The 27,330-nt window shown below is 42.8% G+C and overlaps 1 protein-coding gene across 2 annotated transcripts in view; it reads right to left on the bottom strand.

Annotated features, from left to right (window-relative positions):
• HS6ST2 (heparan sulfate 6-O-sulfotransferase 2) overlaps positions 1 to 27,330 on the bottom strand; it is a 358,595-nt gene that overhangs the window by 42,621 nt on the left and 288,644 nt on the right. The window contains exon 4 of one of the 2 annotated variants that reach the window (XM_008156954.3): positions 18,323 to 18,409. The exons of the other annotated variant lie outside the window; for it this stretch is intronic. Coding sequence (XP_008155176.1) covers positions 18,323 to 18,409 — 87 coding nt within the window. The remainder of the gene's footprint in view (positions 1 to 18,322; positions 18,410 to 27,330) is intronic. 2 annotated transcript variants of the gene reach the window in all.

The raw sequence follows: 27,330 nt of genomic DNA, 5'->3' as shown, positions 1-27,330 counted from the left end.
CATCGATGAGAAAGAAACATCGATCAACTGCCTCTTGCACACCCCCTACTGGGGATGTGCCCGCAACCAAGGTACATGCCCTTGTCCGGAATCGAACCTGGGACCTTTCAGTCCGCAGGCCGACGCTCTATCCACTGAGCCAAACCGGTTTCGGCCCAAGTAAAACATTTAAAACCTCAATTTTATAATTGAGAAAATTGAAGCACCAAGAATTTAAATAATTAAGAGATAGGAGCAAAGTACTACTGTGCTAATTAAAAGGGAATAACAGAATCATCAGTAAATCTATCATCTTATTATATACATCTTAGTATGTATCTCAGCTCAGATATTTTTATGTACATACTAGAAGTCCGATCCATGAAATTTGTGCAAGGGCCTTGGCCCTGGCCCCTGCCTGCCACCACTGTGGCCTGGGGCATCTGCAGCAGCCCCTGGCTGCTCTCCCCCTGTCCAGTGGCCTTTTCAGCCTCCGCCTCAGCCCCCACCTGCCTCCACCTCAGACCCCACCTGTCACTGCCACAGCTGGGGGCCTCTGCCACCTCTTCCTGGGCCACCACCCACTTCGACTTTGTCCAGAAGGAAGGACACCTGGAAGGACGTCTGGTCTAATTAGCATATTACAGTTTTATTATTATAGACTAGAGGCCTGGTGCATGAAAATTCATGCAATGTAGGGGGAGTCCTTCAGCCCGGCCTGCCTCCTCTCACAGTCCAGGAGCCCTCAGGGGCAGGAGGCAACCTGGTGATAAGGGTAAGGTGACGCCCCATCACACCGCTGCTGCTGCCACTGCTGGCAGCGCAAGGCTCAGCCAACCTTGGTTACCTGAGCCTTGGGCGGCCCTGGGCGGCTGGGCAGCCACCATCTGAGGCTTGCCTGTGAATCGGGCTGGCCCTGGGCAGCTGGGCAGCAGACATCTGAGGCTTGTCTGCACCTCGGGCGATGGTTGGGCAGCCACCATCCGAGGCTTGCTTGTGCCTTGGGCCGGCCTTGGGTGGTTGGGGGGCTGAGGGGACTGGAGGACTCCAGAGACAGGCGTGTGGAGCAGCTGTGATTGCCAGTGGGTGGGCCTGGCCTTGTTGTGTGACTGCCACCCCAGCGGGACTGAGGGGACTGGGCGCCACCATCTTGTGGCTGTGGGTGCCACCATCTTTGATGGTGTGGCAGTCATTTAGCATATTCCCTCCTTATTGGCTGTGGGCGCCACCATATTTGCAACAGTGTGAGGGTCAATTAGCATATTCTCTCTTTATTAGATAGGATAGCCATTTTTATTTTTTTAAATATATTTTATTGATGTTTTTACAGAGAGGGAGAGGGAGAGTTAGAAGCATTGATGAGAGAGAAACATCAATCAGCTGCCTCCTGCACAACCACCACTGGGGATGTGCCCACAACCAAGGTACATGCCCTTGACTAGAATCAAACCTGGGACCCTTGAGTCCGCAGGCCAATACTCTATCCACTGAGCCAAACCGGTCAGGGAGGATAGCTATTTTTAAATAAAATGACACTATTCATAAAAAAAGAATTGCCCAGCCACTGTGGCTCAGTGGTTTAATCTGATCATCTTGATTTGATTGGATCAACTAAATTATATCTTATCAACTAGGTCTAACATGATCAACTTTATTTAAATGGGTCAACATATATATATATATATATATATATATATATATATATATATATCCTATCTAATAAAGAGTAATATGCAAATTGACCATCACTCCAAGACACAAGATGGCCGCCCCCCTGAGGTCAAAGATGGCTGCCCCCATGTGGACACAAGATGGCCACCACAAGATGGCCAGAAGGGGAGGGCACTTGTGGGCAGTTAGGGGTGACCAGGCCAGCAGAGGAGGGCAGTTGGGGATGAGCAGGACAGCAGAGGAGGGCAGTTGGGGTAGACCAGGCCAGCAAGGGATGGCAGTTGGGGGGGGACAAGGCCTTCACGGGAGGGCAGTTCGGGGGGACCAGACCTGCAGGGGAGGGCAGTGGTGGGCAATCAGGCAAGCAGGGAGGGTGGTTAGGGGGTACCTAGGCCTGCAGGGGAGGGCAGTTGGGAGAGACAAGGCCTGCAGGGAGGGAAGTTAGGGGTGACCGGACTAGCAGAGAGAGCAGTTGGGAGAGACCAGGTCAGCAGGGAAGGGCAGTTGGGGGGGACCAGGCCTGTAGGGGAGGGCAGTTAGGGGGGCAGGCCTGCAGGGGAGGGCAGTTGTGGGCAGTTAGGAGTGACCTGGCCAGCAGAGGAGGGCAGTTGGGGGAGACCAGGCCAGCAGAGGAGGGCATTTGGGGGAGACCAGGCCAGCAAGGGAGGGTAGTTGGGGGGAACCCAGGCCTGCAAGGGAGGGCATTTGGGCAGGACCAGGCTGGCAGGGGAGGGGAGTTGGGGGGAACCAGGCCTGCAGGGGAGGGCAGTTGTGGGCAATCAGGCAAGCAGGGAGGGCAGTTAGGGGTGACCAGGCTGGCAGAGGAGGGCAGTTGGGAGAGACCAGGTCAGCAGGGGATGGCAGTTGGGGGGGACCAGGACTGTAGGCGAGGGCACTTGGGGGGGCAGGTCTGCAGGGGAGGGCAGTTGGGGGGGGACCAGGCCTGCAGTGGAGGACAGTTGGGGGGGACCCAGGCCTGCAGGGGAGGGCAGTGGGGGAGAACAGGCCTGCAGGGTAAGGAAGTTATGGGGACATGGCCTGCAGGGGAGGGTAGTTGTGGGCGATCAGGCCAGCAGGTAGGGCAGTTAGGTGTGACCGGGCCAGCAGAGGAGGGCAATTGGGGGATACCAGGTCAGCAGGGGAGGGCATTTGGGGGGGACAAGGAAGGCCTGCAGGGGGGGGGGCAGTTGGGGGCAATCAGGCCAGCAGGAAGGGCAGTTAGGGGGGACCGGGCCAGCAGAGGAGGGCAGTTAGAGGTGACCAGGCCAGCAGGGGAGGGCAGTTAGGGTCAATCGGGCCAGCGGGGAGGAGTTAGTTGTCAATCAGGCTGGCAGGGGAGCGGTTAGGGGCAATCAGGCAGAGGCAGGCAAGCGGTTGGGAGGCAGCAGACCTTGATTTTGAGAGGGATGGGGCCTAAACGGGTGGTCAGACATCCCTAAAGGGGTCCCAGATTGGAGAGGGTGCAGGCTGGGCTGAGGGACACACCCCCATGCACCAATTTCGTGCACCGGGCCTCTAGTGTGTGTGTATATATATATATATATATATATATATATATATATATATATCCTATCTAATAAAGAGGGAATATGGTAATTGACCCTCACACCATTGCAAAGATGGCAGTGCTCACAGCCAATAAGGAGGGAATATGCTAATTGACTGCCACACCCTCAAAGATGGTGGCACCCACAGCAAATAAGTAGGGAATATGCTAATTGAATGCCACGCCCCCAAAGATGGCAGCGCCCACAGCCAATAAGGAGGGAATATGCTAATTGACTGCCACACCCTCAAAGATGGTGGCACCCACAGCAAATAAGTAGGGAATATGCTAATTGAATGCCACGCCCTCTAAGATGGCAGCGCCCACAGCCACAAGATGGCAGCACCAATCCTCTCAGCCCCGCTGGGGCGGCAGTCATGTGGCAAGGCCGGGTCTGCCCCCAGGAGGGCCCGGCCACTCCGTTCACTTGCCTCCAGAGTCTCCTCAGCCCCCCAGCTACCCAGGGCCAGCCCGAGGTGCAGGCAAGCCTCGGATGGAAGATGCCCAGCCCTCCCTCCAGAGACACCCAAGGCTCAGGTAACCAGGGCCAGCCGAGGTTTGCACTGCCGGCAGTGGTAGCAGCAGAAGTGTGATGGGGGCATCGCCTTCCACTGATTGCTGGGTCATCTCCCGCCCCTGAGGGCGCCCAGACTTTGAGAGGGGGCAGGCTGGGCTGAGGGACCCCCCTTCCAGTGCATGAATTTTTATGCACCGGGCCTCTATTATATACACTGAGTGGCCAGATTATTATGATCTCTGAACACATAATAATCTGGCCACTCAGTGTATATCCTATATAATAAAAGGTTAATGTGCAAATTGTCCCCTCAACCAGGAGTTCAACCAGCAGGCTGGCCGGCCAACTGCCTGTGTCCACCCCCCATGGCTAGGCTGGCTGGACCACACCCATGCATGAATTCATGCACCAGGCCTCTAGAAATCATAATAATCTGGCCACTCAGTGTACACACAATACTGCATGATTAATTTATTTACAAAGATCTTTGAACAGCCATATATTACAGCTGATTAGCAGGAGGTTAAACTTCAAAGTATTCCAAGCCTATGTGTTATTTACCCTTGTTAGTAAGAGTATTTTTCAAATGTCATAGGTTACGTTCCTGCCTTCTTAATAAATATGATTTCTGGGATAGATCTGATTTTTTGCAGTGACCAAAGTTCTCTCATGACCCTGGAAAGGGAATATTGAAGAAAAAGGCAATTAGGTTACAAATGAACTGATTCTCAGGCACACTATACTGAAATCTGTGTTTAGGAATACATTCTTATTCCATACACACACACACACACACACACACACACACACACACACACACACACATATATTTCAGAGAGGTAGAGGGAGATAGAAACATAAATGAAGAGGGAGAATCACTGATAGACTGCCTCCTGCATGCCCCACACTGGGGAATGGGCCCACAACCCGGGCATGTGCCTTGACCAGAAATTGAACCTTGACCTCCTAGTTCATAGGTGGACACTCAACCACTGAGCCATGCCAGCTGGGCTATGAATACATTCTGATATCAGTTTATAATTTTGTCATTTGTCTATTTCTATAAGGAAGCAATTGCAGGAGGGATCAAAGAGGAGAGTGAAAAAAAGCAGGAAGGAGGACCGAAAAAATGGCGGCGGAATAGACAGACATGTCCCGAGCCTTGTCCCAGAGCAGAAAGAAAGAACAGCTGAGTGTCGCACAGGGAATGTTTGTTGGCGAGTTAAGGGACAGCTATACTCCAGGAGAAGGTGGGGGACTGCTGGACGGGACTCCCCTGACCGGTCAGCCCCACTGCTGCTGGGTTCCCTCCTGGAGCGACTGGCTTGGACGCGGAGACCGTGCCATCTTGCAGGAGAAAGTGGATGTTATCGGAAGCCTGAAAATCTACAAATGTGGCACCCACCTAACAGCTGTGAACCCCAGAACACCAGTCCCCAATTGGAGCAAACACGTGGATTCAGAGGAGCTCTACACTCCACCACGGAAAGGTCAGATTTCGCCTGGGATAAGGTGAGGTCTCTGGTCCTGGTGGGAGAGAGAAACGCGTGCACTGCGGGAGCCAGAGGACCAGTGGAAGTCTGCACCTAGAAAAATCCGTGGCTGTTGGGGCTGGAGTGATCCATGAATGTAGAAGGGGGTCCTCAGAGCTGCTACCCATTTTGATCTGACGCAAAAGGACAGCCTAAAAATTTTAAAAGTGTGCTGGCTGCTTAGACCAAAGGGGGGAAGGGGGACTGCGCAGACTTGCGTGCAGCCCCGTTGTTTGCACACTTGGGCTTTTTCCTCTTCAAATCCTTGCTTCTGATTACTAAGCCCAATACATAGGATCACCCAGTTGGGGACACCCTAGGAGACTGCAGGGGAAAGTTGTTTTTCTGGAACTTGGGGATTGGAGCGGGGAATGATGGTCAGAGAGCCAGCTCTGGGGCAGCCCACTCCCACAAACTGGTATTGAGTGCCACAGGGAAAGCAGGATCTAAGTACAGGCTAGAGAGGACCTATAGACCTGGAAATCAATCCAGAAACACTGCCACCCAGGGGCTGAATCACAAATTGACTCTTGTGTAATCACAAATAAAGGAATACAAGAAATTAAGACACTGCCTGCTTAAAAATCAGGACTGGCTTACAACACTGAGGAGCAGTAAAATGCAGGGAACTGCAATAATGTCCTGATTGGGAAACAGGCAGGTCTAACAGAACAATAGAGGAAGTGAATGACTTTCACTACTGCACATTATATATATATATATATATATTTTTTTACTTTTATTACTTTTCATCTTTTACTTAAGAAACTAATTTTTTTCTTTTTTCCTCACTTGATTTTACCTTTTTAATTATTACATTTTTATTTTCAATCAGTATTATTGCTACTACTATTTTACCGTTTATTTTTTTTAAAGTGTCATTTTATTTTCTCTTTATTTTACTTTGGGATTAGTGTTCTACATTCTATATTCATCTTTCCTTTAGCATCGTTTTACTCTATCTCAACTCTACCTTTATGCCATCACTCTCTTCCTAACTTTTCCCCTTTTGGTGTCCTGTTTCTCTTACCCTTTTCTTGCTTTAGATTTTCCCTATTCTTTCTGGTTACCCCCTGTTAAAATTTCACCCTACTTATATATCTAATTTCCAATCCCATGTTCCCAGTCCATACACACCTCTCTCTTCTCTGTCTTAATTATTCAAAAAATTGTTTTCCTCTCTGTCCTTTTGTTGTTGTTTGCTTGAATGTTGATTATATCAATTTTTATGCTTTTTTGTGAGATTGTTTTGCTTATTTTTTTTTGTTTGCTTTGTTTTTTCTTCTGTTTTCCCTCGCCTTGCTTGATATTAGTCATTGTTTGTAGTTTGTATTAATCTCCAGGTACTTCTTGCTGGCATTTGCTGAGATTAGTGACTGTTCTATTGGAGTTTTCTCCCCATATATATAGTTTATTAACCTTTTCTTCCTTATTCTCTTTCTTTCCACTCTTACTTTTTTTTTTCGTTTTCCCAATTTCATTTTGGCACACCTTTTTTATTTTATTTTATTTTATTTTATTTATTTAATTTATTTTTTTTCCTCTTCTTTTTTCTCTCCTATCCCCTAATTTGCCTTTCTCTGGTGGTCACCTTTACTTGGGGTTATTAATATTGTGAATACATTTCTGTTCAGTGCCTTGTGTGTTGTACCTGGTTGTGGTGTATTTTGTGCCATTAAATTATTGCAGGAGAGAGAGAACTACATAACCAGACATCTAGAGACAAGAGATCATGGGGAGACAAAGAAACAGCCCACATATGAAAGAAAAGCAGGAAACACCAGAAAAGGAAGTAAACAAAATGGAGGCAAGCAACATGTCAGAGAAAAAAATCAGAGAAATGGTCATAAGGTGGCTGAAAAGAATGGAAGACAAATTCGACAATATGAGTAAGAACCAAGAGGAAATGAAGAAGAACCAAGAAAAAATGAAAAATGACATCGCTGCTGTAAAGAATTCAATAGAAAGCATCAAGAGTAGACTAGAAGAAGCAGAGGACCGCATCAGTGAATAGGATACAAGGTGGGAAAAAATACACAAATAGAACAGCTTCTAGAAAAAAAAATTAAAAAGCAGGAGGACAGTCTAAAGGAATTTGGGACAAAACAAAACAAAACAACATCCACATAATAGGGGTTCCAGAAGGAGAGGAAACTGAGCCAGGAATAGAAAACATATTTGAAGAAATAATGACAGAAAACTTCCCTGTTATTGGGAAGAAAAACCCCACACAAATCCAAGAAGCTCACAGAGTCCCAAGCAAAATGAACCCCAAAAGACCCCCACGAAGGCACATTATAATTAAATTGGCTAAACAACAATGACAAAGTAAGAATCATAAAGCAGCCAGAGAGAGACAGAAAGTTACATACAAAGGAACCCCCATCAGACTAGCAACTGATTTCTCAACAGAAACTCATCAGGCCAGAAGGGAATGGAATGAAATATACAAAGTCATGCAAAGAAAGGGTCTGAATCCAAGAATACTGTACCCAGCAAGGCTATCAATCAAAATTGAAGGTGAAATCAGGAGCTTCACAGACAAAAAAGGACTAAGGGAATTTATCACCACCAAACCAATAATGCAAGAAATGCTAAAGGGTCTGCTGTAAAAAAAATATAGGAAGCGAAGAAGGAACACAGGTGTAAAGAATAAAAAGGGCGACAAATAAGTACCTATCAATAATAACTTTAAATGTAAATGGATTAAAAGCCCCAATCAAAAGACACAGGGTAACAAATTGGATTAAACAAGACCCATATATCTGCTGTCTACAAGTAACCCACCTCAGAAAAAAGACACATACAAACTGAAGGTGAAGGGATGGAAAAAGGTTTTCCAGGCGAATGGAAATGAAAAAAAAGCTGGGGTAGCAATACTTATATCTGACAAATTGGATCTCAAAGTGAAGGACATAGGAAGAGATAAGGAAGGACACTTCATAATACTAAAGGGAGCAATCCAACAAGAAGAAATAACTCTGGTAAACATATATGCACCCTATACAGGAGCACCCAAATACATACAAAAACTCCTGGAGGATATCAAGGGAGAGATTGACAGCAATACATTCATAGTAGGAGACTTTAATACCCCACTGTCACCATTGGACAAATCCTCTAAACAAAAATCTGCAAAGAAACATCTATCCTAAATTACTCATTAGACCAGATGGCATTAATTGACATCTTCAGAACATTTCACCCCAAAGCCACAGAATATACATTCTTCTCAAGTGCACATGGGTCATTTTCAAAGACAGACCATATCCTGGGACATAGGCAAAGTCTCTTAAAATTCAAGAAGATAGAAATCACACCAAGCATCTTCTCAGATCACAGTGGCATAAAACTGGAAATCAACTACAATAAAAACAATCCAAAAAAAAATCAAACACATTGAGACTAAATAGCATGCTATGAAACAATGACTGGGTTACCAGAGATATGAAGGAAGAAATAAAAAAACATCTTGGCAACAAATGACAATGAAAACACACCATCCAAAATCTATGGGATACAGCGAAAGCAGTCTTGAGAGGGAAGTTTGTAGCTCTACAAGCCTACTGCAAAAAACAACAACAAGAAACAATGGAAATAAATTACCTAACCCTACAACTCAAAGAGTTAGAAAGAGAGCAACAAGAAAAGCCCAGTGTAAGCAGAAGGAAGGAAATAATAAAGATCAGAGCAGCGATAAATGACATAGAGACCAAAGAAACAATACAAACGATAAAAAAAACCAAGAGCTGGTTCTTTGAAAGGATAAACAAGATTGATGAACCTCTATCCAGGCTCACCAAGAAGCAAAGAGAGGACCTAAATAAAGAAAATCAGAAATGAAAGAGGAGAAATAACAACAGACCCAACAGAAATTCAAATGATTGTTAAAAAAATTATGAAAAACTCTATTCCAACAAACTGGACAAACTGGAGGAAACTGACATATTCCTAGAAAAATATAACCTTACAAAACTCAATCAGGAAGAATCTAAACATCTCAAAAGGCCAATAACTATGGAAAAAATTGAAGCAGTCATCAAAAAGTTTCCAGGTAACAAAAGCCTGAGGCCAGACGGCTTCAAATGGGAGTTTTACCAAACATTCAAGGAAGAACTAAAACCTATCCTCCTCAGATTATTCCAAAAAATTCAATAGGAAGGAGCACTTCCAAGCTCCTTTTATAAAGCCAGAATCACCCTAATACCAAAACCAGATATAGACAACACAATGAAAGAGAATTACAGGCCAATATCCCTCATGAACTTAGATGGCAAAATCCTCAACAAAATTCTAGCAAACTGGACCCAGCAATACATCAGAAAGATCATACACCATGACCAAGTAGGATTTATCCCAGGGATGCAAGGATGGTACAATATCCTCAAATCAATAAACATGACACATCACTTAAACAAACTGAAAGATAAAAATCACATAGTCATATCAACTGATGCAGAAAAAGCATTTGACAAAATCCAACACCCTTTCTTGATAAAAACTCTCAACAAGGTGGGAATAGAAGGATCATACCTCAACATAATAAAAGCTATTTATGATAAAACCACAGCTAACATCACATTCAATGGGTAAAAACTAAAACCATTTCCCCTAAGAACAGGAACAAGACAGGGATGCCCACTCTCACCACTCCTGTTCGACATAGTACTGGAAGTATTAGACATTGCAATTAGACAAGAAGAAGAAATAAAAGGCATCCAAATTGGAAAAGAAGAAGTAAAATTGTCCTTATTTGCAGATGACATGATCCTACCTAATAATAGACAAATATGCAAATTGACCATACCACCGACACACCCACAAGCCACACCCACAAGCCATGCCCACCATCCAATCAGAGCAAGCATGCAAATTAACCCAAACCAAGATGGCTACAGCCACAGAGAGCAAGGTTTCCTAGGTAACAGGGGAAGCCAAGCTTTCTGCCTGCCCTTGCCAGGCCTAAGCCCCCACTCAAGCTACAAAGTTTCAATTATAGAAGGTAAACAAATTCAAACAAATGGCAGCAGAATGGAGCTTGAGAGAGCAGGCCAGGGTTGCCGCCTGCAACAGAGGAAGCAAAGCTTTCCGCACACCCTGGCCGGGCCCACACACTTAAGGCAACAAAGTTTCAATTATAACCCCAACAGAAATGGCTGCCGGGCTGCGGAGGGAGCCCCAGGCTTGGCTCTGCTCCAGGCTACAAAGTTTCAATTGTAGAAGGAAAATAAATTCCAGATACCAGGGCCTCCCCTTGGGTTACCAGGGGGCGTGGCTGGCCTGAAAACCACCGCCCCACACCCCAAGGGAACCCCCACCTGATCCGGGACACCCTTCAGGGCAAACCAGCTGGCCTCCACCCCTGTACTAGGCCTCTATCCTATCTAATAAAAGAGTAATATACAGATTGATCATCACTGTAACACACAATATAGCTGCCCCCATGTTATCAAAGATCCTGCCTCCATGTGGACACAAGATGGCCACCACAAGATGGCCAGCAGGAGAAGGCAGTTGGGAGGCACCCAGCTTGCAAAGGACGGCAGTTGAGAAGGACTAGGCCTGCAAGGGAGGGCAGTTGGAGGTGATCAACCCTGCAAGAGAGGGCAGTTAGGGGTGACCAGGCTGGCAGAGGAGGGAAGTTGGGGGCAAACAGGCTGGCAGCAGAGTGGTTAGGTGGTGATCAGGCTGGCAGGCAGAAGCAGTTAGGGGCAATCAGGAAGGCAGGCAAGCAAGCAGTTGGGACCCAGCAGTCCTGGATTGTGAGACACCAGGATCGGGCCTAAACGGGCAGTCGGACATCCCCCGAGGGGTCCCAGATTGGAGAGGGTACAGGCTGGGCTGAGGGACATCTCCCCTCCGTGCACGAATTTCGTGCACTGGGCCTCTAGTATTGTATATAAAAATCCTGAAAGACTCCATCAAAAACCTACTAGACTTAATAAATAAATTTGGCAATTTAGCAGGATACAAAATTAACGCCAAGAAATCTATGGCAATTTTAACCACCAATATTGAACTTACAGAAAGAGAAACTAAAAAAGCAATCCCATTTACCATCACCCCCCAAAAATTAAGATACCTAGGAACAAACTTAACCAAGGAGGTAAAAGACCTATACGCGGAAAACTATAGGACACTGAATAAAGAGACTGAGGAAGATGTAAACAGATGGAAGAACATACCATGTTTATGGATTGGTAGAATCAACATCATTAAAATGTCCATACTACCCAAAGCAATCTATGGATTCAATGCACTTCCCATTAAAATACCAATGGCATATTTCACAGACCTAGAAAGAACTCTCCAAAATTCATCTGGAATATAAAAAGACCCCGAATAGCCACAGCAATACTAAGAAAAAAGAATAAAGTAGGTGGGATCTCAATACCAGATGTGATGCTGAATTACAAAGCCACTGTTCTCAAGGACAGACATATAGACCAATGGAATAGAATAGAGAATCCAGATATTGACCCAAACCACTACGCTCAATTATATTTGACACAGGAGGCATGAACATACAATGGAGTCCAGACAGTCTCTTCAACAAATGCTGTTGGGAAAATTGGACAGATACATGCAAAAAAATTAAACTAGGCCACCAACTTTCACCATATACAAAAATAAACTCAAAATGGATACAGGACTTAAACATAAGACGGGAAACCATAAAAATACTAGAGGAATCCACAGGCAACAAAATATCAGACATATGTCAAAAGAACTTCTTCACTGACACTGCCCCTAGGGCAATGGAAGCTAAAGAGAAAATTAACAAATGGGACTACATCAAAATAAAAAGCTTCTTCACAGAAAAAGACACCATCAACAAAACAACAAGAAAGCCCACTGTATGGGAGAACATATTTGCAAATGTTATCACTGATAAAGGTTTATTCTCAAACAACTACAAGGAACATATACTACTTAATAAAGGGAAGATAAATGATGCAATAAAAAAAATGGGCAACGGGCTTAAATAGAATCTTTTCAAAAGAAGACAGAAGGAAGGCCAAGAGACAGATGAAAACATGCTCAAGTCACTAATCATCTGAGAGATGCAAATCAAAACGACAATGCGGTACCATCTCACACCTGTCAGAATGGCTATCATCAACAAATCAACAAATGAAAAGTGCTGGCGAGGATACAGAGAAAAAGGAACCCTCGTGCACTGCTGGTGGGAATGCAGCCTGGTGCAGCCACTGTGGATAACAGTATGGAATTTCCTCAAAAAACTGAAAATGGAACTCCCATTTGACCCAGTAATCCCACTCCTAGGAATATATCCTAAGAAACTAGAAACACCAGTCAGAAAGGATATATGCACCCCTTTGTTCATAGCAGCACAATTTACAATAGCTAAAATTTGGAAACAGCCTAGGTGCCTGTCAGCAGATGACTGGATCAGAAAACCATGGTACATCTACACAATGGAATACTATGCTGCCATAAAAAAGTAGGAATTCTTACCATTTGCAGCAACCTGGATGGAACTGGAGAGCATTATCCTAAGTGAAATCAGCCAGTCAATGAAAGAAAAATACCACATGATCTCACTCATTTGTGGATAATAAAGAACTTTATAAACTGATGAACAAAAAGATAGATACAGAGGTAGTAAAGCATCAGACTGTCCAATTACAGCGGGAAGGTTAGGGAGAGGTGGGGGAGATAAGAGATCAACTGAAGGTCTTGTATGCATGCATATAAGCATAACCAATGGATGCAAAACACTGGGGGGGTGAGGGCATGTTTGGGAGTGGGGTGGGGGGGCAATGTTAAAATATGTACACTTATAATACTTCAATAAAAAAATGGAAAGAAAAAGAAACAGAAGTAGGAAGGCATGGAGATAAACAGATATCAGTTTAATGCTTTTGTTTGTCACAAGCCTCTGTTATATTAGACTTAATCTAATAGGTAAAATAAGGTACTATTGACATCATCATCACATAAAATTATAGTAGTTATTTGCAAAGTTCAATACTTACTTAGCCATTGATTGCTATGTTCATACAACATACATTGTGAAGTGAAAGCACACACACACACACACACACAGTTTCATACACAGAGGCAAAACTAGGTATTTCAGTGGTAGTCACAGCCTTCTGTCTTAGAAGTAATACAAAGCTCTCAATGAGAGGAAACGGCATAATCATGAGATCATAGTATGAAGGACTTGATTCTCGTGATGTATATATAAACAGCTGAATCTGAACATAAAACTGACCACTCTGAGTTCATACTAAAGAAAGAAGACCTCACCTCTTCTTTACTAAAACAGGCAAATTTTTATTTTGGCTCCTGCCAATCAAAACCAAAAATGTGTTGGTGTGTTTATTTATGAAGGTATATGCTCCTGACTACTTTCATCTAGAGGCTGCTGAATAGATAAACAGGTCTGGTTTTTTTTGAGACAATTTTAGCAAAGCCAAGTCAGTCAGTCTTCCTGTGGCATCTGCTACCAGTGTAGGCTCTGGGTAGATCTGTGAAGTGAGCAAGGTTTGACTTGGTTATCTCATATTTCCCTTTTGTACTGCTTTTTCTCCATTTTAGTATCTTTCTCTCTCTCTAGCCTGATTCATTTAGCCAGCATTTATGGTATTTAGTTCAACATTTATGGTATCATTTACAAGGAACTTTGCTTGGGTGGTCTGTCTAGACCTGTAATATGCATGGCATTCACTAGTATTTGAAAACTGAACTAGGTCTTGTCATTCCATAGCCTGAGTCTACGTGAAAAACATTTCAGGCTGAGAGTAGTGATAGATTTACATCATCATCAGCAACTGCCTACAATCTAATGTTTAAATTGATACCTGTGAATCAGTTTACACACACACACACACACACACACACACACACACACACACACACACACCACCACCACCACCACCTCAACCTTGGTTGGCTGATTTGAGGGAGGCTAGCTGTAGTGATCTACAAGTTCTCTTTATTGTTTCCTGAATGAAGTGGTGTGTTAAAAGCTTGAGATCACTCAACAAAAATGTTGAGAAAAAGTGACTGTCCAAACACAACTAAAATGATGGTATTTTAGAGAAAAGTAAAGCATTAAAAATTGCATACTATTTCCTTTTTTCATTATTACTGATACATTTTTTAAAAGTATAATGATTCAAATTTCTCCCCAAAGTCTCCATTTTCACAGTGGCTAACAGAACCAACCCACACAGGTACCATGGTATATGGAGGGCAGTGCACTCAACCAGACATCCGGAGACAAGGTTCCAAGCCTCCTTTGGCATGGTTAGTTGAAGTATCTTGCTATCTGGGAGAAGAACGGTGGCATACATTGTAGAAAGAGCATGGGATAAGTATGAGAAGATTGGAATTCTAGGCTGACCTCTGTGACTAACTAGATATGTGACTGTGGGAAGTGACCAACCCTTCTTAAGTCTTCATATCTTTATCTTTCAGCAAGAGAGTTGGTCTCATGTAAAGTACATTTTGATACAAAATGAAAATTTGTAATGGCTCTTGTGGCTACCACATATGCTCAGCCTTCACAGTTTAAGTTCTTGCTGGGAACAACCCAATGGGTCAGTGAGTGGATTGTCTGTAGCCTGATATGTTGGGCAGAATAAGAGAATCACATTACCAAAGAGAACCAAATGTGAGGTTAAATGCAGTGACCTGGCCTGGTTGGTCATGGGTCAACCTTGGCAAAACCTATGCTTCCTGTTCTCAGAGGTATGGTTCTGCACTGATAGGTGTTTGTGTGTTTTTTTTTTTTTCTGTTCTGTCAATTTGGTTCACTGTTGGCAGAGAAGCAATTGGGTGTACCTCCCTCAAAGTCCTTTCCAGGGTAGCTGGCTCTGCTGCTCAGACACATCCCATTCCATCTGTTTCTCCCCAAAACAGAGGGTTGACTATCCAGTTTCAGGTCCAGGCAATGAAACAGCAAGCAGAACTGACACAACTTTCAAGCTATAGGTTTCTTAAGCTACTCAGCATGCTACACTGCATGTCAGTTGCCCCAAATAGATTGAAGTCAGAAGAAAAAGGCATAATTGGCCATTCAGTTTTAACTTTGACCTAATCCACAACTCCAACTTGTTCTTATCAACATCCAAGGATTCTGCCCACCTTAGTGACTAATTTGCATTTACCACTTCTGACCTAGACTTGCTACCTGGTAAGTGGAAATAATTAGAGGGTTTAGGGGTCATTTCTCAGAAGACTTCATTGATTTTCCCACATGATGTATTCCCCACCTCAACCCTGGCATTGCCTCTAACATAGAACCATATGATTGCTTCATCATAAACACCTCATCACCATCTTCTGTCTCTCCTCTAATAAGACTGTGAGCTCCTTAAAAGCACTTATTATATCTTGTTTTTCTCTATTTTGTCCAGGGTCTAGCACAAAGGCACAAAATAAAAGCTCAATATTCTGTAATTATTATTATTATAAATAGTAATGTTAAAATAGGGTTTTCCCAAAATTTTTCATTTGGAGACCCCATGTAGGCTCACAATATCCTCTCTAAGCTTCAATTTCCTCATACGTACAATAGAAATAACAATGGTGCTTATTTCATGAGCTTTTGGTGGGTTAGGATTTATGAGACAAAATGTATCGAGAGGTTGACCCACAGCACTCCCTCAACACATATTAGATATTATTTTTAGCCATGATGTATATTTGAGGCACCTTGACTTTTGCATTTTTTTTCTTTGAAAAAAACAGGAGACCCAATTTCTTTTCAGAGAAGAAAAGAACACTCTATCTCCCAGCCTTTATCTGGTCTCAGAATAACAGAGAAACTCTTAAAGTCTGCCCCATATCCCACTGTTATTAAGTCAAATAACATGAGAAAACCCAGCTGAGCAGCAACCTCAATGCTGACTAGGTGAAAATATACCACGGGAATATGTCCCGGGGTAGAGAAATCTACCTGTCTCCATCCACCACCACCTCGCACTCCCAAACAAACAAAAATTACATAGGAAATAACCACTTTGAATTATAAAAGATGTGCATACCCATTGCTAGATACTGTTCTAGAAAGTGTGAAAAATGCCCCCCACCCAATAGTTTCCCCATATTCATGGAAGATCAGTACCGCTCCTGTTGACAAAAATATCCTTGGAAGGAGAAAATGTGCAGAGACAGAATTTTTGTTATCCCCCTGAAAACTGATGGGAGATAAGTAAGAAAAGGGATAGCTTGCATACATACCCATGAAGAGGATATTGGATATTGGAAAACTTTTTTTATTTTACATCAATAGTCAACAAAAATAATGAAGAATTAAAAAGAACTAACAATCTGAGTTATGTACATGGCAAATAAGAGACACCTAGCTCTGAATGTGTGAAGAGGGAGGCCCTCACCCTGGAATAAGCTTGGGATGTGTCCAAATGCAGCAAGTGCAATATAAGATTGTGTTTATCTACTTAAGAATGCATTTATGCTGGCCTCCCACTGTTAACAACCTGGATATGGCATTAGGTATGCATTCTCTATGTCATCTTAACTCAAATGTTACCAACTGTTTCTTTTGTGGCTTACACTGAGATTCTGCACTCAAAAAGTATGAGGCTAGGTTCCTACAAAGCCAAAAGAAACAAAATAATGCCCTTTCGAAATGCAACAGCCATCATAATTATACATCAGGGTCTAATAAATGGGAGATTGCATCCTGCCTTGTCAGTGTGATGTTTGTGTACAAGGTACCTGGACAGGGCCTGTCATTTCTGCAAGCATGGGGTTGTTAAAACTGATTCTCCAATGCTGTCTCTATTAACTGAGAATGCAAGCTGACGATGCATTGGGGCTAATGTGGAAACATTCATCTGCTTGGGAATGTGTACATCAATCACTGAGCATTTTGATTGTGGTGCTCAGTGATAAATATCTGAAGTGACTTCTAAATGATCTCTAAGATTCAGTCTTTTGTCTTCACCACTGCTTTTTATATTCTCCAGGATAGTCCACATTCAACTTTATATGCAAACCTGAAGTGGTATTCAGGAAGAGAAAAAGAGGGGGGGAAAGGCAACCAATATATCTTTCACTTTGGGAATTGAATATAAAATCACACTAAAAGTGCAGCATTTATGGTCCAAGGCTGAATACATAAAAATTATGACCATTACAAGTTCACCTTTCATTGCAAAGCCATGCTCTTGTAGTGACATATCTTACTGCTAGATTAGGGCTTTTAGCATGATGAAGGAATCTTTCATCTTCTCCTAGATGTGTCCTGGGTGTTTGTTCTGAGCTGTATTTCTGCCTGTCACAATGTCCCACACCCTAGAGAGAGACAGCTTACAGAGAACCAGAGTCATTCAGCAAAGGGCTGTGGCCACTTTGAAAGGGAAGTGCCTAATTGGAGATATTTCATCTGCAGGGGATGACACCATTTCATACTGCCATGCTCTGTTGAATCAAATAGTGAGAGAGATCAGCCAATGTTGTTTTCTGGAATTAGCCCAAATCAGTAAATACAACATCGCAAATATTCAACCAATACATTTTTGGTGATACCAAAAAGACAGTTTCAGGTAGGACATGGTACATGCTAGTTACAAGAATATATATATATAATGTAAATCAGAGATATGGTTACAATGTACATGCACATGTATTTAGACCAAAACATTTATGGAATGGCTTTCGAAATTCTTCTAAATCAACCCTCTATCTTCATGTATTGATCAAATACAAATTTTCATAGGTTTTGCAAATCATAAAATGATTTATAAGTGCTGCTTTTTTCCTTAATTTTTTAAAACTCATAGTCCAAATCTTGCATTGCTGTAAGTCCTTGCCCTTTGTAGTCTGCCCTTAAAGCTATGTTTCCAAAGCCATCTCTTAACTTTCCTCTCTCTCCTTCTCTTTCTTTAGTTCTTCCCACATCCAATATTCCTTACTCTTGCCTCACTCATTTAAATTTCCCAGTGACTAGCCCAGTGAGAGGCACACAGGAGTCATTCCGCAAATCTCTTTTGAATGAATATGAATGGATGACAAAATGAGGACAGCACACAGCTTTGTGATAGCTATGTTAGTTGCACAAGGGCATTTTTCACTTACTTCCCACTCTTAGATGTGTTCCGTGCCTTTTTGGATGATGGAGAGTTGGCATCTGGATTAGTGTTTGGAGAACCCCGTCTATCCTTACTATACCCACAGAAAGAATAGAAAATATATACAACAATGAACACAGACAAAAAAAGCAATTAGTCATTTCAATTAAAGACTCTCAAGGTCTCTCTCTCTCTCTCTTACCTCTCTTTTTTCTTAATCTCTCTCTTTCTTCTCAAAATAAAGCATGATCTTATTGAATGATGTCATCCAAAGGTAAAGAGAATGGGAACCATTGTTCAAGTTCAAAGAAAGCTATCATTTTGACATTCAAAGCTTGAGCTAGTGGATTCCATTAATGATGGCACCACAGCCTGGGCTCCAAGGAAGGCTCTAGCAATACTAGTCTTAAACATGAAATCCTTTATTTTCAGTCTGGATCCTCTGTATTACAAGTTCAGTTCTGAAGCTGCTGACTTTTAGTGAAGTATAAGGATGCCAATTGACTTCTAAAAGTCTTTGGGAGATACTATCAGATGAATTAATAATTTTCATTCATAATGTTAACACAGGAAGGTCATGAATTCAGTTATTCTTTCAGGAGAAGCATCACCTGCTTCATGAGTAATTGAATTTAAATCTCCACCTTCAATAACTCCACAGCTTATTTCAAACCTTGGAAACAATTACAAAATAAATCACTAGGATGGCCTGCTTAATCTCATCAAGTTAATAAATGCAGACAAATTAATCACTTGAAAGTAAACAAAAACGAATAATTGAGTGGAGTCTTCTTGATTACTTTATTCTATTTCCTTTATCAAACTATTTTTTTACTATTATCTTCAATTCAGCTGCTCTGCCTTGAAATTATTGCTTTATTTCATCTTCTGATTTCCATGGAAACCAATTCAAAGCATTTGATGATGTGTGGAATTATCCTGACTTCATCGGAAAGATCTCTTTTGTTAGTAAGGTCTACGTCAGCATAACCTTTTATGAAAAGTGTAGAGAAAAAGAAAAATGCACATATTAGCTTTCAGTGAGTATAACAGAGCCATCCAAGGACATAGAATATTGTCTCAGAGAATGCTAAATAACTTACCAGATGTTTATGACTCTTTTAAGTACCTCAGAACTAGATTCCTGCAAGTAGCTGTCTTTATATGTGGGGTGGGGCTCATAAAAGATATTCTGCCCTGTACCACTCAGCTAAGTGTACATGGATGTGATTGGAACAAGAGATAATCATGGGTTCCTGGTGATTGCAAAGGCAATACAGATGTGTGTGGGCACATACAAGAGCTAATCAGGCAGGTAGCAAGAGCCCCAGCAGGTAGGATTCAGTGTGCAGGAGGTCCCAAAAGCAGTTCTTTGAAGTGGGAGACAGCAAGGTGAGCTTTGATACTTGTACTGGGGTGGGTGACTCTTGAGAAAGTGGACATACCTTCTATCACAAAAGAGGTGTGAGAAGTCCACTGAGACAAAATGCCGGAATTCTGTACTTCCCTGAGAAGAATGTGGCTACATTCTGAGTGGAGATTACAGAACTCACACTGTGCTGCTCCTGCCCATCCCTTATGACTTCCCTGGCAAAGAATTCTTTAACCGTACCTGGTACCATACAGCTCTCCTGCTCCTTCAGAACCAAGCTCAGAAACTAAGGAATAATATTGAATAAGTGGATAAAAGACTTGTAACTCAGAAGAATTCAAAACTATCTCTTTCAGAAGGTCAATGCAGTCTAATGCAAAGGGCACACTATGCTATATGTTCCAAATGTGAGCAAGTCTCAGTTTCCTCACTTCCATACCCTGGTCACTGGCCACCGAGTCTTCCTTCTCCCAGCCCCTCAATAGAACTGGAGGTGGTGGGAAACTTTACTGGAAGCATTCTGAAAAAAAAAATGGGTCTGGTCTTTTTATCTTGCCTGCTACTAGGTTCAGAGTAGGTGGTCATCTAGCATTCCCCAGAGTCACTAAGTTCAGGCATCCACATTCTTTTGAATTAAAGAACTTTCATTCCCACTGCTAAATTCCCATGTCTGTGCCTTGGGCGCAAGGGTCCTTTATAATCTGCATGACAAGTGATCCTGTTTAAGCTCAATGCAGGGCACAACAGGACATCAGGGAAAGCTGTCAGCTTGCAGTGGCAGCCTTATTATTATTAATTGCTGTTCTGGAGGGGGGTGGTCCTTCAAAGATCCAAATAAGGAAGCCAATGACCTACTGTCAAATCCTGCAAGTGCTGATCTGAAGGGAATGAAGAAGAAAAATTGTTCTCAAATAAAAATCACATACAGAAGGTATGGCACCAAGAGTGGGGGTGAACAAAATCAACTCAAAATGTTTTTACCATGCAAATAGCAGATTCATTCACAGTGGCAAAATGTATATGAAATTAAGGGAGGGGCCAAGCAGAACTTGTAGCAGGCTTGGATCCTAAGAGTTTAACTTTGTAGACATACCTATTATATAGAAAGTTTTGAGGAAAAAAGAATCATTGTTCCAGGCTGTGTAGGGTAAGTATGGACAAGATGCCATAATTCTGACAGCATGAGAGAGAAGGACCTTGAATTTTCCAGAAGTGCCCCATGAAGAGTAGGAGATAACCCTGCAGCTGTAGACTCTCTGGGACTCTTAGGAAAACATTGGTCGAGGACCCAAACATTAAGGCGCTACCAAGGACCCTGGCCACTAAAACATCCAGCAACCCCAGTGACTTACAGGAATAAGCCCTGCCTGCTTTCAGGGTACATTGACAGTAATTTGGAGTATATGAGATGGGTAAGTGGGGGTTGCCTTGAATTAGAGCTAGTTTTCAACCATCTAAAACAGACCTACCCCAGTTGTCATCACTTTGTCTGTCTCTAGAGCACTTGTCAGCCCTCTTTACTTTCATCTCCTCTTTGGGTTGCAATCTGAAAGGCTGTGGCCTGAAATCCCTGAGGGCATGGCTCCAGGCTTCTTCCATTGCCCCTGAATAGGTATCCTCTTCTAAGGTTAAGATTCTTTCCTCCTGGATCTCAATACCAGATATCAAGCTGTATTACAAAGTCACTATTCTCAAAACTGCCTGGTACTGGCATAAGAACAGATATATAGACCAATGGAATAGAATAGAGAACCCAGAAATTGACCCAAGCCACTATGCTCAATTAATATTTGACAAAGGAGGCAAAAGCATACAACTAAGTCAAGACAGTCTCTTCAATACATGGTGCTGGGAAAATTGGACAGATACATACAAAAAAATGAAACTAGACCACCAACTTACTCCATACACACACACAAAAAAAAACTCAAAATGGATAAAGGACTTAAATGTAAGACAGGAAACCATAAAAATATTAGAGGAATCCACAGGCAGCAAAATCTCAGACATATGCAGAAGCAATATCTTCACCGATACAGCTCCTAGGGCAATAGAAACTAAAGAGAAAATAAACAAATGGGACTACATCAAAATAAAAAGCTTCTTCACAGCAAAAGACACCATCAACAAAACAACAAGAAAGCCCACTGCATGGGAGAACATGTTTGTCAATGCTATCTCCGATAAGGGTTTAATCACCAACATTTACAAGGAACTCATACAACTTAACAAAAGGAAGATAAACAACCCAGTCAAAAAATGGGCAAAAGACCTAAATAGATACTTTTTGAAAGAGGACATAAGGAAGGCCAAGAGACATATGAAAACATGCTCAAAGTCACTAATCATCTGAGAGATGCAAATCAAAACGACAATGCAGTACCATCTCACACCTGTCAGAATGGCTATCATCAACAAATCAACAAACCATTAGTGCTGGAGAGGATGTGGAGAAAAAGGAGCCCTCGTGTACTGCTGGTGGGAATGCAGACTGGTTCAGCCACTGTGGAGAACAGTATCGAGTTTCCTCAAAAAAACTAAAAATGGAACTGCCATTTGACCCAGTGATCCCACATCTAGGAATATATTCCAAGAAACTAGAAACACCAATCAGAAAGGATATATGCACCCCTATGATCAACAGCAGCACAATTTACAATAGCTAAGATTTGGAAACAGCCTAAGTGCCCATCAGCAGATGAATGGATTAGAAAAAGTGGTACATCTATACAATGGACTACTATGCTGCTGTAAAAAGGAAGGAACTCCTACCATTTGCAACAGCATGGATGGAGCTGGAGAGCATTACGCTAAGTGAAATAAGTCAGTCAGAGAAAGATAAATATCACCTTATCTCACTCATTTGCGGATTATAATGAACAACATAAACTGATGAACAAAAACAGATCTAAAGACAAAGAAGCATCGATCAGATGCTCAAACCTCAGAGGGAAGGTTGGGGAGGGTGGGGGTAAGGGGGAGAGATCAACCAAAAGACTTGTATGCCTGCATATAAGCATAACCAATGGACAGAGACAACAGGGGATGAAGGCATGTATGGGAGTCGGGTAGGGGGGTATTGGGGGTTTTTGACACATATGTAATACCTTAATAAAAAAAATTTGGGGAAAAAAGATTCTTTCCTCCCTCCCTCACAGCTCTGCCTCATCAAAGGTCTAGGAAAATAATTCCAGGTCAGGTCCTCATAGGAAAAGTTAATGAGTACCAGCACTCCTGTCTGACTGCTCAGCTGTCTGCCACCATCTATCAAGTGAGCTTGAAGTATGGTAGCAACCATACTTGGGTAAAAACTGATGTTTGAATTTTAATCCTACTATTCTGGCTTCTGCACGCATTTACTTGCTTAAACAATAGGGTAGTTATCTCAGCTTCCAGACTGAGACCTGGAGACTCACAAAGGTAATTTTCCTGTGCCTGTGGTCCAGTACTACAGGAGGTTGATTCCCATTGACTCAGTAGCTCCAGGAGTAGAAACTGTAGATAACCTTTAGAGATTATTAATTGCTCAGTTCTGCTTCTGTACTATTGCTTTCGCAAGATAGGACCACATTCCAATATCCAGCAGGAGGTGGCTGGGAACCGCCCTGCGGGTTGTTCCCAGAATTTAGAATTTAGAATTTAGAACAAAGGAAAATTTTTGTGGTTTGGACCTTTAAAAAGTCTGGCTATACCTGAAATGGCGCGGTCGTGAGGGTGGACTCCACCTGCATGTGGTGCTCTCACGGCTGTCTGGCCAGTTCAATAAATCCTTGCCTGCTTTTTTTAATCAATCAGCAGCCTCCGGTGGTCTTATTCTGACCCCAGGGTTCGACCCCACAACAAGCTCTTTTCCACAGGCCCAACAAACACCAGAAAAGTGGGGAGAAATTTGCAGTATTCTGCACATTGTATTCAGGTGGGAAATTTGTGGCTAACCTAACTCTTCAGCATTTTCAAAGTGTAGAATAATTTGATGCTGAAATTGTATTCAGTGTGCTTAACCCAAAATGGCAATCACATCCACTCCAATCTGGAATTTTCTTTTACGTCAGAGAGGTATTTAAGGGAGAAGAACCTAGTGATTTCAAACACACCCCACTCACTTTCTTGATGGGGGCATACAGAAACTTCTGCATTTCCTGTAATACTTCATAAGCTCTTTTGGAATTAATTCAACTCAGACCCATGAAAAAATAGTTGTGGTTCTCAAACTATAATAGTACTGACATTTTAAAAATTAAGTTTCAGGCTCCTAGGAAGTTGAAATTGTATTTCAGAAGAGAGAGTTGGCTTATAAAACTTATTGTCTACAAATCTTTTATTTGGCACTTAGCATGTGGTGCTTCTAGTGTTGTTTATATTTATCTTTCTTTCTAAATAGCTTGTATGAGGGTGCCCAAAATATTTGAACAGATAAACAAAAAAGCTGCATTTGGGTTCAGTTGAAAAGGAATGGTTATCAGTGTCTGGCACTGTGTGAGAGAAGGAAGTGATGACACATGTCACATATTTCCCACCCCTGAAGAAGAATGGTCTGGGAGGACTGGATTCTAGTTACTGATGGTTGATAAACATGTAAATCACAAAGACAGGGAGCTTAGAAAGGATTCTCAAGCAAGCTTTCTTGGATAGTTGGTTAGTGTCTCTGAATAACAACAATCTTGTATAGCTCTTGATGTTTTCCAGTGTGTTTTCTTGTAAGTGGTAACTAAAATGAAACCCAAGCTATTGTTAAGGGGTTATTTCAAGTGTCTCTGGGGAAATGGTAGCTACTCTCTGCTCCCTAGAGATGACCCTCGACTCCATAAAGCTGCCAGGATGAGAAAATACACTTAAAATACAAAAACCCTACAAGAGAGAAAAGATCATCTAATTTGTTTCCCCAAACAGGTGCTTCTACAACTTACCTATCAGTGGTCATCTCTTGAGAGGCTTTTTTAACTCATAATTGTTTCCCCCCACAAAATCCTGCTTTTCTATGTTCTAATGGACTCACATTTCGAAGTATTTTTGCCCTGGTGCTATTATTGAGCAAGACAGCTCTTCAAATATCGATTTTCTTTAATTAGAGCTGATGAGACTTCTTTATTTCAGTTTTCTATCTAGTTAGGTTATATCCTGAGTGGTTCTCTTTCTTTGCTCCAAACTTTTTCATTTTCTTCTACCCTAAGTGTCTAAGTTAGAGTCCATACCCCTTTAAGTGTCCTGTACCCATTATGCATTTTTCTCTTCATCACCAAGCAAAGAATATTCAGTTCGCTTAGCTGTGCTTTCGTTTAGCTTCCTCCCCTACTTTCCCTTTGTTTAACTGTGGATAATGATTGAGGTTTTTAAGAGAAGAGAAAGCTCATCTTTATTGCTATGAAGTCCAATGTAACTGATCTCTCAGAAGCAACCTCCTATGATCAAAGCATTTATTCAGGAATCTTGAGTTCTTATTCTGACTGCCAGCAAGGCATACAACTTTTTTTCTGTATTAGTATTCTCATCTATAAAGCTGAATACATTAAACTGATCAGGTAAACCGTTCACACATAAGCTCAGGATTACTTTTTGATCGCAGAGTTCTTGGAAAATGTAGCCGGGACACTTGCATTAACTTGCCCTCTCCCCTTCCTTCCATTAACTTTTCACTCTAACAACTTACCACAGAGGCATCAGGGACTGGAGCAATAAGCTTATGGAATTATTGTTGCTATTTTGCTCTCTTCATCTCTTGACACAAGCTGTTTCTGCCCAGGGAAGGCAAGCACATCCCTGAATGCCTCACTGGGATCAAGAACGAAAATGAATCAGTTCCTAAATTATACCTTTTGTCGTTTATGCTGCCTGTTCACTTACGTCTTTACCAAGAGTTTGGACCCTAGGTTAAAGACTATCAGGGGTCACTGGAATTGTATGTTACTACTATTGCATTCACATCTAGCTCTGGGCTCCTCCGTCAGATAGGGCAGTGGTCGGCAAACTCATTAGTCAACAGAGCCAAATATCAACAGTACAACGATTGAAATTTCTTTTGAGAGCCGAAAACTGACTTCTGCGCACGGGCCACGAAGTTTCAATCACATTGTACATGCGCGCCCGCACGTGGTATTTTGTGGAAGAGCCACACTCAAGGGGCCAAAGAGCCGTATGTGGCTCGTGAGCCGCAGTTTGCCGAGCCACAGTTTGCTGACCACTGAGATAGGGGATTGAAGAGCAGAAAATCATAGTTTTGGTATTACATAGTTTGGGGTGATTAAGACATGAAATATATTGGGAGCATGGACTGGAATGGTTGTTATAGAGGTGGAAAAAAGGAAATCATATAAATCTATATATAAAAGCCTAAGCAACCGTTAAGGTGGAATGACTGGTCGCTATGATACACACTGACCACCAGGGAACAGACGCTGAATGCAGGAGCTTCTCCCTGGTGGTCAGTGCGCTTCCATAGGGGGAGTGCTGCTCAGCCAGAAACTGGGTTCATGGCTGGCGAGTGCAGCTGCCATGGCAGGAGCCTCTCCCAACCTGTGGCAGCGCTACTGAGTGGCGGGCCGCAGGCACAGCGGGCCAGGATGAGCAAGAGCGGAATGGCTCCCAGCCCCAATTTGGGCTCCTCCCTGGCCACCTGCCACTTGGCACATTGCTACATCCCCTGAGGGGTCCTGAACTGTGAGAGGGATGTCCGACTGCTGGCTTAGGCCCAATCCCAGTGTCGTTCCCTGTAGAAGGCAGTCAGTCTGAACAACTCAGTGACTCAGGGAAGCACAGGGCACTCAAGGTGAGCCTGCCTCCAAGCTTGACTCACCCACTCAATGGTTTTTGCAGGACAGACCATGGTGGCCCAGCCTGTGCACATGCAGTAGCTGCTGAAACTTAAGCAGCAGGCCGTGCAGCAGCAGAAGGCCATCCAGCCACAAGCCCCCGAGGGGTCCCGGAATGCGAGAGGGCACAGGCTGGGCTGAGGGACTCCCCCTGCTCCCGTTAGTGCACCAGGCCTCTAGTAGGAAATAACTGAACTTTGGAATTGACTACATGTGGAGGATGAGAATAAAGCCTAATGAAAGCTGCTGAGAAGGTTTTGAAAGAGACAGATTAGTTGGAAGGGGAATCTGGACTATAGAAGATGACAGATTTGGTTTCAAACATATTGATTTAGGGTGTTGATGGACAGTGTCCAGCAGGCAATTAGAGAGATAGCACTGCAGCTCAAGAAGAAAGACAGGGTCAGATGTATATTGCTCCAAAGTGGTAGTCAAAGTAAGATAAACAATGAGGCCTGATGGGACAGCCATCCATTGTGATTAACAAGTAAATATTTCGGGCTTGGCACAGCATATTCCAGAATATGCTTTTTTTCCACCCCAGTGTATGAGTATTTACAAAGGCTTATATCCCAGGGGTCCAATTAAAGGAGCCTGATTTAGTTAAGTTAGTTTGTAGAGTTCAGTGGTAAGATTAATGAGGGAAATCACAGGCCTTGATCCTTGTGTGGGCCAGTGACTTTCTTCATCCCATGCCCATAGCCTACTTCTCCCCATTCTCCTAGTCCAGCCAGATTACTTACAAATGTCAAGAGGAGCTGGGTGCCAAGAGGTGAGCTGGGTGGCAATCATTGTCAACCCATTCCCATGACAAAAATACCTCACAATGTATATTCA

Source organism: Eptesicus fuscus, chromosome 1, assembly GCF_027574615.1.
Source record: "Eptesicus fuscus isolate TK198812 chromosome 1, DD_ASM_mEF_20220401, whole genome shotgun sequence".
NCBI lineage: Eukaryota > Metazoa > Chordata > Mammalia > Chiroptera > Vespertilionidae > Eptesicus > Eptesicus fuscus.
Note: the sequence above shows the minus strand (reverse complement) of the source record. Positions and strands in the feature narration are given on the sequence as shown.